Here is a 12,094-nt window from a genome sequence, read left to right as displayed (position 1 = left end):
GGGAAGAGCCTTCAAGAGCACACTTCTTTGCTGAATATTTCTGCTTCTACGTGAATAATCCCATTTATACAGAAGAAGGTGCTGTACATACGCATGCAACATTTGCAGCATGTATGTGTGTCAGCTTGGAAGCTGCTCAGCTCCGTCTGAGAATTTGGCCCCTAGTCCTTTGGCATAGATTTTTACTGCTAAACTTAAACATTCTCTGCAGCCAAGCCACCTTGAACTGTTTCTTATCAAATTTCATAAGCAAAATGGGTTCGAGTCTGGTCAATATGTGGATGGGAGATCATCATATGAAATTTATTCAGCTTTGCTGAGAAATGACAACAGCAGCTTGACGGCATCAGGCAATGGCAGGACTTAGCTGTAAGGACACAGACAGAGATGACAGATTCAGACAGCTTCATTCAAGACAAGACTACTACATCTAGAAAAGCCAAGACAAGTAGCAAACCTAAACGGAGGACACAGGTCTGAAGGATGAGGAGGACAACGATTATGTTTGGATTATACCAGTTAACACCAACCCAGACAACACGCTGTCAGACAATCTAAGGAAAAACATCCTCTTTGTTGTCTGAACTCACCAGAACCCATGTTTACCTGTATTTGAAGATGAGTTAACAGGATTTGCTAAGAGTACAAATCAAACAGGATTGCACAGAAGGAACACAGCAATATTCTTCATTTTCACTGGATGCAGCATGGGGCTTGAAGGTTGTGTAGGAACTGAGAGACTGAAGTGCAGGATGATTTACATACCTTGTCTCCCTGAAATGGATCTTGCCTGGCTATCCTTGGTTTTATCACCTTGCTAATTGATTGCCATATGTATTTGCACTCGAGGGAAAAAAATTCACACCAGCTAACAACAGACGTGTGAACTGCTTATCTAGAATTAGCCTGCCTGCCTTCCTGGGCTCCCTCTGCAGGCACTGCACAGGGAGGAGGAGAGAGAGGGAGAAACTCAACCAGATAGGACTGAGCACCTGACCTATGTATCAGAGAATCATAGAACGGTTAGGGCTGGAAGGGACCTCTGCAGGTCATCTGGTCCAACCTCCCTGCTCAAGCAAGGAGGCTTAGAGAAGGTTATCAGAAAAATCTCAATTCTGCCTATTTTAGGTCCAGAAAAACTTTAACTGGCAAATATGGAAATTCTGGGGTGAGGCTGCTGAAATATAACTCAATTGATATCTAACTAAAAAAAAAAAGACCTCCAAGAAAGAGTATCTATTTTATATGTGGTTTTTGCTACCAGGCTATTCCAAATCCTAACCTTGTAATATGGCTCCAAGGGGAAAATTGGAACAAAGGATGCAGAAAGTGGAAGCTGGTATTATTTATATCTTGGCAAGCAGGACCCAGTTAATCCAGAAACTCACTTGGCCAAAACAAGCTTATTCTCCTAACTACAGGTAAAACAACATTCTGAATAATGTTAAAAGTTTGAAAAAATATATAAATAATAAAAATAGATTTTTTTTAGTAGACTTTTTCTTTCTTTCTTTCATGTTTGATGGAGTGTATTTCAAAGATCATATAGTTAACCAATGTTACTGATAAATGTGCAAAGTCGTATTACCTAACCACATCATAAATTAGGCTGTTCAATAAGAGCTGAACAAAAAGCAAAGCAAAAGAAAGGAGAAATTCCTTCACATCTGTAGTGAAGGAATTTAATCAGTTCGTTCCAAATGGGAGATAATTAACAAATTCTTACTTCTAAAATTTCCTGTATTACATTAGGACTTCATCATTTAGCTGTACTCAACATGTTTCCCTTTTTCATACCCCAGGGACATACTGAACAAATGATTCGTTTCAGAACTTCCAAACAGAGTGTCTCAACTACAACTTTTCCACTTAATCATTAATACCAAAACGTTAACTAGCTTATGCAAAACACATGGCAAGGCAGTTTATCAAGGCAGGGATGCTCATGTTATTTCCTAGTAAGAAGAATATATTGAGCCTATTTATTACAAAATAGCATAGATAAATGTGTCCATCTTTTTAGAAGAAAAAAAAAAGTTATTTAGCCTGAAGTGTATCACCATAGCCTGACAAGATCTCTACCTAATGTAAGGCAGAATGACTTGGGCTACAAGATCTGGTTTAACACAGAAAGCAAATTTTAGTTTCTTCAGTTCTTTGGAATTTTAATACCTGGGAGAACCAGAGGAAGACTTGGTTTTGAAGAAAACACAGATCACTTTTTTCATACATTGCTTTTTATTTCCTTTTTTAACTCAGTGGATGTAATACGTTAATACCACCAATAAAGAGAAGATGGAAGAGTGTTCAACACTTAGCTATTCTGTAATCTGTGTGAGAAAAATTACCTATGATTTCGGCCCTCTCAAAGCCTAAAGCTTTTCTGTTTTACTTTTAGGGGTTCTTCTTCCTGATGCCTCAGTACATCTACTGTTCTCTGAAAGCCACACAGAAAAAACGCTAGCTGATGTGGGGATAAACAACACAGTATATGCTTACCTGTAGGAGTACTACTACGAAACGAAGAGGAAGGAGTGATTGGAGGGGTAACTGGAGGAGTAAGGCTTCCACTGCTGTGGCGAGGTGGAGTAGATACATTCCCACGGGATACTGTGCTTGACAAAGTCAAAGAGAGTTTTGGCTGAATCTTTTTCTTCAAAGATTCCTGCTCACGTCGAGCTGCATCAGTCATAAATCTAGAACAAGGACAATCATGAGGATGAGAGGCTTGAAACACTATCAGCACACAAGCTATAGGTAAAGAAAAAAAATAAGTATATTTTGCTTTCTGTAGCAAAATGGAGCTTCATATTCAGCCACGACAAGTTCCTCCAGGATACAGAGAGATTTCAAGAATACAAACCTCTCTATCAACTTTATTCACATAGAATTCAAAATCTGGGGCATTTGTTTCTGATTTTGATACAATTTACATTAGACATTCCCATCATGCACAAGCTTTTTGAATCTCCAACCAAAGATCAGTCTTGCACACATCACACTAACTACTCTTAATCCTTCCATTAAAAAGTAGCTAAGTAGCTCTAGCGGAGACAAATGTTAGGGGCAAACATATTGAGTAAGAACGTCAAAATGGTATTAGGAATTACATTGTGCACATCATTTCCAGCTTTGGATAATCACATCTTTTTTTCCTAAGAGTTTTAGACAGTGTTGCCTGACATAAAACACGTCCAATCAAATTGTAATTCCTCAAACAGGAGCTCCCATCTCCTGAAAACTGAATTAGACCTCTGTGCAGAGCTTTGGTACATGCTGCTGAATGCCTAATGCAACTCAAGGTTCATCTCAGTGGGGTGCTCAGAGGAAATTCCACCAGCACAATGCAAGGTGTATGCTAGTAGTACCCTAATTCCAGCAGTGCAACTTCACGCATGGGTTCTCTCACTTGGAACAAAAATAGTTTTCTTCACTTTTATTCTGATTCCTTCCAAAAAAAAGAACAGCTGGAAGGAAAATGACCTTTTATTCTAAGTGAAAGTGCCTACACACAGCTACGCCAGAATATCCGATGCTGACATTTCAAAGCATCACCACTGGCACCTGTGTTAAACCTCACTTGAAATAACTGGGGATCCCCCAAATGACCTCTGCAACCAGAGATCATGCACCGAGGGTTCCTTTCTTTCACTTCCACTGCACAAGGAGCCATCTTGAAGGATTCCTAAAAAGACAGCCTGGAGTAAATCACCTTTTCTGTACAGTCCTCTGTGCTTCGTGCTAAAGTAAAAACTATGCCTCTCAGTAAATAATACAATACACAACAGTATGTGATACTGAATTATGCTTAAGTTACAACCAGACGTTTGTCTGACTTCAGTTAGACGGAATAAGCCAGGTTTTAGTCAAGATACCAGGTTTAAATGACGAGCTCTTGCAACCCGGGCAAATAGTGAAGGCTGCATTCAGCTGAGAACTGCACGCAGCCTGTGTGCTGCAGTCACCTTGGAGCCAGCTGTCACCCAGAAACTCGTATTTGCAATCCACTAAGGAAACAGATGACAAAAATTACCAGCAATTATTTGTATTGGACTAAGGAAAGGCAACCTGGCTTTCTTTCAATAGTCACACTCTCCTCAGAGGAGCCTAAGAGAATGAGGCAGACCCAGGGATGGAAACAGCAGCAGAGTACACATCCGCAGAGGAAATATTGAAGATGCTGAGTTGCTGTACTGGGCGTAGGTGGCACGGTTTTGGTGGCAGGGCGAGGTGCTGGGGACCTCTGTGAGAAGAGCTTGGAGGCCACCCTGTGCTGGACACGGCCCATTCCAGCCAGCCCCAGCACTGACCCACTGCAAAACACAGCTGAGCCCTGCAGCAAAGGCGGTGGCACCTCTGTGAAAGCACATTTAAGAAGAGGTAGGGAATGCTGGAGGGAGAGAGAGGAGGAAGCAGAGGGAATGAGAGAAAAAAATAAGTCAGAGGAGTGGGAGATGGGGTGCTCCTGGGTGGACCAAGCACAGCCCTGAAGGGACTGCAGCCTGTGGACAACCAACATCAGGAAAATGGTGTGGAACAAGGAGCAGCAGAGGAAATCCATGACATCCTGACACCAGTGCCACTTGTTCCCTCACTGAAGGGTGTGAGTGTGACCATCAGTAGTGACAGCGCGGCAGAAGAGGTGTCTGAGTGAAGCTGTGCCCTGGGGACCAGAAAGGCAGGCATGAGAAGGGAGATATGTGAAACGAGCCTGTGAGTAAAGCCAAGCCTGGGAAAGGGAGAGGAAAAGTGGCTCCCCTCTCCAAATGTTTTAGTGCTTGGCTTTTGCTTCTCAATAACCAATACCTGAATCAAGAGTTAAATATTTCTGCTAGTTGGCAATAAATTAAGTTTAATTCCCCAAGGTGGGTCTGTTTTGCTTGTGACGGTACTTGGTAAATCATCTCCCTCTCTTCATTTCAAGCCAGGCGTTTTCCCTCTCCTGCTCCTCCTGTTTTCTCCCCATCCTGCTGGGGCTGGGGGTCAGGCAGGGGCTCAGTGAGCGAGCAGCTCCGTGGGTGCTTGGTGGCTAGCAGGGGCTAACCCAGCCCTCCACCAAATTCTTGGCACTCTACCTGCTGTGTGGCCAAATGGCCTGTTGTGTGACTTGACACACCTCATCGTGAGAGAAGACATAGAAGCAAGCCCTGATCAACATCCCGAATCCAACACAGGACAGGGAGATGCAGTTAGGCTCCATGGAAACCCCACATTTTGTGACTGCTCGCAGCCCCCGAGCTGCTGAGTGGAAGCTGTGTAGACTCTGCTGGCCACGAGTCCAGACCTGATAGCATTTATGGAGAGGTCACTAAGAGAAAACAGCTCCTGGGGAAGGAACAGTAAAGGGTGCACAGGGAAAGGGAGGGGAGGAAGGAAGAAATCAGGTTTTTAGGTACATGCGCCAAATATGAAAGAAAAAATTGGCCCGGATCTCCAAAAATTGCTCTTTTGAAAAAGAGATTTAGGTACTTTAACACAGCCTCAAAACACTAGGGCATAAAAATTTAACTACCCATAGAGCAATAAAGTTGTATCCTGTCCAACCATACCATGAAGGCATTAATAAGTGGATCTTTGCCATGATAGCATCATGCACACAAGCTGCAGACTTTAATAAACAGGTATATGACATGACGACTTATCTTCTTTCAAACAGAGACAATGCATCATGTCAAACCCAGATACGGCAGCTTTATGAAGTTAATATTTAAAAAGCAGATATCCATAGTAACGGCTCAGATTTATATTTTTCTTCTCTCAACAAGGGTGCAGATATTGGCAAAACAGTCCCCAAAGAGAACTCTACATTTCATTAAAGAAAAAAAAAAAAAGGATCTCAATAAAACAGCCATTCAGTACACATTTGCTTTTCCTCTAACCAGGAAACATCTAATTCACTATTTTTGGAATTTGTAGCACGATGTGTGCTTGCTTCTGGATGGGAAGCCTTATTCCTCATGAAAACGTTATGGCAACATTATAAATCCTTGAAAACTTGGATGATAACCTCAAGTGTGAGATGTTAAAAGCACCGGCATGAACGCCGTTATTTAATAAACTCAGCCACAAATAACAATGTTAAAAATAATATTGAGGTATAACCAGTCTGGTTGAAGTCCATAAAAATCAGGAAAATTTGAAGTTATAGCTGAAACTTCTCCCTGTCCTCTTAACTCACTCCCCTTCGGGCTGAGCACGCTGGGTACGTTCCAGAAGGTCGTTTGTTGTCTACACTGTGAACCTGGGAGAAACGGAGGGCAGAGGCTGCTGAGAAGGTCAGTTCCTGATACGTGAAGTACGAAATTAACTTTTTCAGATCCAAATCGTCCCTTACGCGTGTTTGCTGAAGCACTGACAGTGCTGAGCTTTTGAAACGAACGCTTGTCTAAATGGATTAAAATATAACATTTTAATTGAAACACAATATTATACTCATGCTTAATGATGGTGGTGTTCTTCAAAGCCTATAATATAAGCATTTTAATAATGGGTATAGGACGACATTTCCGACTAAAGCTTTAATTTCCATGTTGAAGGTACATTACGGTTGCAGCATCAAGTGCACAGAAATGAAACATATTGGATTTAAGGTTGAATATTGGCCTCTAAATTACACAACTGCATAAAATTTTCCCTGCCTCATTTAAATGCACCAAGATGTATGGGACACAGACAATGAACTGTAACTAAAAAGGGCTGCCATAAGACCACTTAAGGTCATATCTCACCTCCTTGCTTAATAGTCCCTCTCGCTATCTTTTTGCTGAGCAAGTCTCCCTCTGCTCTTCTCAAGCCTTATTCCCAGCTCCGTAACCTTGCCCTCCAAATCTCATAGCCGTGTTCCCTATTGCAGAGGATTGTGTTTGCACCTCGTAATTCTTTCTCTCTCTCTCTCTCTCTCTCTCTCCAAGTGCAACATACTACATAGGTGCAGCGGAACGGGGAGAATAATCGTTCAGTTCCCTGCCACTCGCTGATCCTGTTTTGACAAACAATTTTTTTTTTTTTTTTTTTTTCTGTGCTTCCTTGCAGATGGTTCACAACATTTGGAAGAAGCCTATTCCTTAGAAAGAAACCTCTTCTAGCCCATTTTTTTCTTTCCTCTCCCTTTCACCTTCCTAGTAATTCAAATCCCTGCTCCAAAACACGTAGGAGCAATGATTTCCGAACCAAGCGCTTGCAGCAAACTTTAATAAACATGAGCAAAATATAGTATTTCCCCCTCCTCTCATTCCCTGGAATGGTTCAAGTATTTTTATTGAAACTTTCCCAACAAATTCTGCCTGAAGGAGACACCCAGCACGGAAAAATTCAGCCCAAACAGCTGAATGTTGGCAACATAATAAGCAACCGAAAACAGTCTTATAATGGAAAGTATTGCACAGCCTTCCATATAGGTGGCAATGCAATACAAACAGCACGAACTGTTGTTAACAACAATAACAAAACTCACAAAAAAGCAGAGGTGACATCCAAATTAAAATGCTTTTTTAAAATCAACCCTTTGCAATGCTTGCGAGTATTCCTCCCTCCCAGCCCCCATGCCAAAACCAGCTTTGCAATCGAGAGGGAGCAGAAGCAGAAGCCCGCTCTCAGAAATCTCCGCTAAATATACACGCACGGACTGTTTCAGGATCATGCCCTCATGTGACTCACACCGTGATGCCGGGGTTAGTTTATCATAAACCTCTTCCTGCACTCAATTCTGAGATAGCTGAAGCGTTCTGCACTCATACACCCAAATCGAGGGCAAGGACAGTCATAAAAATAGGCTGCCCTGCAGAATCTATCTTCTTACTGATGGTCATGAGGGTAGGAGGTTCTCTTTCCTCCTTCTTCTCACTGTTGCAGCTTGTTGATGTGGGAAGCTAGCCCTCTTTGGCCAGATCTACGTCCACAGACGTTTATATGGACAGTGAGAATGGTGCATTACAGCTACTTTGTGCAACTGAATATTGATTTTCTAGCCTTGGTTTCTTCATGATCTAGACTCTAAAACACATACCAACAGTCAAGACGACACAATCACAAGCCTCTCATTCTCCAACTCCTGCACACCCACACAAGAGAGGGGAGAGGGAATATACTGAGCTTGCAGAATAAGCAGTTTATATGGCAGAGATGCTCATGCCTAGGACTGCTCTGTAACATTGTGTGATTGCACGCAAGCTTAAAAAAAAATATTAATAACAGCACTACTTGACAGTAACAGATAAATACCTTGTCCTGTGCCTCACCAATGACATGTTGTACTAGACCATAATAGTAAAAGGGAGTAGAACAGAATTAGTTCTTCAATAACTACATATTGAAGGCCACATATTGATTCTCCTGCTAGGCTTTACACCTACCAAAGTGCTCATTATGTATTTGATTTTCCCCTCCATCTTTTTCCACTTTTGTCCCCAGATGTTCGTGCAGTTCTTTGTCACTGCTGTACGAGAAGAAAGGAGGAGATGGGGATGCTACGTTTAGCTCCTAGCATTCCTCCTATTAGTAGTGTTTAGGAATTTAAAAAATGCTAGGTGTGAAGCCCCTCTAGTAGTACAGTATGTTAAAACTTCAGGAGACCTCTACATTGAGGAGGAGGGGGTTAGGAGGGTCCATTTTTCATGGTGGGACCCTATTTCAGGAGGGTGGGGCTCTGCAAACCCTTAAACTTCTTAGTCAGGAACTGTCTCTCCCCCACACCCTTTGCTGCCCCTACAAAGCAGCGAGATTTGGTTCAGCTAACATCCGGGAAAAGGAGTCAATTGTTAAGTTGAACCATTATCGAGTTAAGTAGAGATCTGGTGAAACCTACACTGCTGGAGCTCGGCAGTAGGCTGCCTTGTCTCCTGGGAAGGATGGAAGGCTTTTCTCAGCTGAACTTCACAAAACTGGGCCGAAGCAAAGACAATCCATATCCTCAGTATTGCCTTGCACACTATTTACGTGATAACAAGGAAAGAAATAGATAAGCAAGTCTCATACCATTACTCAAATTATTTGAGGAACCTCCTCATCACTTTCATGTACCTTTCTTTGTAGTCTGGGGGAAACAGAAATATCCTGCAAAAACACTCTGGAAAAAAAACACACGTTGCTTCACAGAAGCTATCAACCATTTTTTCCTTTAGAGATCTTCCATTACAGTCTTAGCAAAACCCTAAAAAGAAGTGTCAGTGTGACAAAGCCCAATAAAGACGCGTGCATAATCACACACATTCCTCTGCCAGTATCCGCGTAGTGCCAAAATGTGTGATTTATACGAAACTCCCTCTAGTTTTTTCTGATTTCACAAAAAACATCCAAAAATGGGGAAGAAAAAACACAAAATAATAATTCCCTCTCGATTATTCCCTAAAACCTGTATTTCAAAACAGACCCTAAGCAGACCGAACAACTTGTTAAAGGGCTTTTCTAAGTTTCAGGAAAAGAATTCTTCCAGCCCAAGATGCAGTACAGAAATACAAGGCATCTGTGTTGGGCTTCAGCGTGGCACATTCACGAGATCAGGTCTTACAAAGGAATTCAGTGTTCATTCTCCACGCTAGTCTTACTCAGACTGATCTGTTAAAAGCCTTCCCTATGTCCTAAATAAGGAATATTTCTGACAAACTGATGACTATCTTAGATAGACAGGCCAGAATCAGATTTCTTTTTATTATTAGTCCTAGGAATAATTTAGTGCTGGTACAAGTCTTTCATTTCCATTATTCAGACTATTTTCTCAAGATGTTCATATTATTATCACCACAAAACCAGATATAATGGAATACAAAAACATTTTTCTGAATACGTGCACCTTCAGCAGTTGTATTACAGGTTATGAGGATGCCCACGTAACAAAAAAAAAGGTGAAAAAACAGACTTTGCATTGCATTTTTGCTGCAGCACTGATAAGATTACAACACAACATGCAGTCTTGTTCACATTGCTGTCACTACACTCAGGGTGCAACCTGGGGAAATCTGTTCAATATGAGCAAGAGTTCACTGCATTTAATTTAATTGTCTGCTCGTCACACACATTCTTAAAATATACAATAAAATACCCACCAAGTACATGTTTTGTGCTTCCAGCATGGAAAATTGATTCAAAAGATTGAGTAATTTCACATTTAAACATATGTAAGTAGAGCTAATGGACGGTGACATGCCAAATAATCTATTATCACTCCAAATGAACGAAAATAAAGCAGCAATTACTTAATCATCCCAAACCATATACTTCCCCAGAGTAAAATGTGTGTTTATTTGCTGTTGGTCAATACAAGCAGGGTTAAAAGTACAGAAAAGGAATTTAGTCTCTCTCTCTTTCATGAATAAACAGACAAACTTCAGTGTGAATTACACGTCATATTTAGGTTCATGTAAATAATTAACACTGGACATAAGCCCTACCTTCCCATTTTTCTACGTTAATGTTTTTTGTTTTGTTTTGTTTTCTGTCTTTTTTTCCCTCCATTCTTTTTGTAAGACACTTATATTTACTGTACTGTATCAATTTTTCATAGGGCAACAAAGTAATTAAATTAATTAAAAAAAAATAACAAAAAATCAGTGTTGTACATTTCCCCACCATAAAAGCAGCTGTTTACTTAGAAATGTTTTGTTCTGAACCTTCCAAAAAAGGATATTGTTTATTTATAGCAAAAATGGTATTTTGACCTTTTCTTCCTTCGATTTGTGTAGGTCATGCAGAAAATGCAAAATCCAGGACTATGTCCAATTTATTTATTTATAATTACATTGACAGAAAAATTCTGCCCTGCACAGAAAACATTAGAACAATAATGTAACCAGGGAAGATGAAGTCTTTTTTCAGATATTTCATTCATAATGAAAATTCATTACTTGTGCCGTGGACTGACGATGGGGACTAGAAGACAAGAGCCCACAAGGGTTTTCTGCTTTTGTTAAAATAAACAAATAATATTTCTATGCTTAAAAATACCACACACAACAGCAACAAAAAACAACAGAGCTCACGGAAATCAACTCAAGAAAGTTTCCCAAACATTAAAAACATATTTCTATCTCTTTGTTTCTCTTTCACTTTTTTTCCACTCTATTTTGAAGTGAAAGAGCAAGTTACAGAAAGGAGCTGTAACTTATCTGCAACTTCAGATTTCTGTAATTTCCATAGAGAGAGATGCAGGAAGGCAACCACCATTTGTCATGATACTGTCACCTCTTTCACTAATAAATAAAGAGTTTACAAAGTTGTGATAACCCTCTCAAGCATATCCTATCAGCATGATACTATGCTGTGCTCTACCTCTAGGTTGATTATTAGTTATCAAACTAATTCTAGAATTTTGCTGTTGGCAAAAAAAGAAGCATTTGGATGGCATTAAACATTTGCAAGGTTTCTCACATTTGGACTAGGTTTCAAAACGCTGCAGCAAACCCTTGCCTTTAGCGTAATGTAGCAGTTGTCATTTCATAAAACATCCTCCCTGCACTTACTGACTGCCTCGTTAGGGCACTCCGTCAGCCGTGGCTTTGCTTATGGTCATTACTGAACAAACCAGTCATTGCCTGCTTCTAACAACATACATGGATTAGTGCTTAATTAATTGTTAAATATAACTTCACAAGTCCTTACATTTCAGTTTATATCCTAGCTAATACACAAGAATAATCTAATGTTATAGCCATAAAATATTACAAAACACCAGATTAGAATTTTAATTGACATCAGTAATGTGAAATACAAAGTTTTACTAATAAGAGTTTTTCCAACAAGACATATATTAAAGTATTTTTAAAACATGACTTTAAAAATCCACGCTGTCACTTTTTAAATTTGCATCACATATTCAAAATGAACAAATTCATTTTCTTGGCAGGAAGTTACTATACTGACTAAAGATGATCTCACATGAAAGACTACTGATGTTATCTTTTCAGTAATACTCTAACTTAACATATCACTTATTCAATTTAAATATTTTAAAGATTGTTATTTTTTTTTCTTTTTGACTTGTTAGGCTACTCTGTGCTTTAACATGAACTAAATGCAAAATTCTTGAAGGCAGAATAAACATTTAACATTTATGTTAATGGGAAGGAAGTGCAGGGGAGTGATTTATTTTTTTTTTTCATTT

The 12,094-nt window shown here is 40.1% G+C and overlaps 1 protein-coding gene across 1 annotated transcript in view; it reads right to left on the bottom strand.

Annotated features, from left to right (window-relative positions):
• The window catches only part of JAZF1 (JAZF zinc finger 1), a 183,661-nt gene that overhangs the window by 26,814 nt on the left and 144,753 nt on the right, over positions 1-12,094 (bottom strand). Inside the window, exon 3 of the mRNA XM_027450981.3 lies at positions 2,500-2,696. Coding sequence (XP_027306782.2) covers positions 2,500-2,696 — 197 coding nt within the window. The remainder of the gene's footprint in view (positions 1-2,499; positions 2,697-12,094) is intronic.

The sequence above is a fragment of the Anas platyrhynchos genome, chromosome 2, assembly GCF_047663525.1.
Source record: "Anas platyrhynchos isolate ZD024472 breed Pekin duck chromosome 2, IASCAAS_PekinDuck_T2T, whole genome shotgun sequence".
Classification (NCBI taxonomy): Eukaryota; Metazoa; Chordata; class Aves; order Anseriformes; family Anatidae; genus Anas; species Anas platyrhynchos.
Note: the sequence above shows the minus strand (reverse complement) of the source record. Positions and strands in the feature narration are given on the sequence as shown.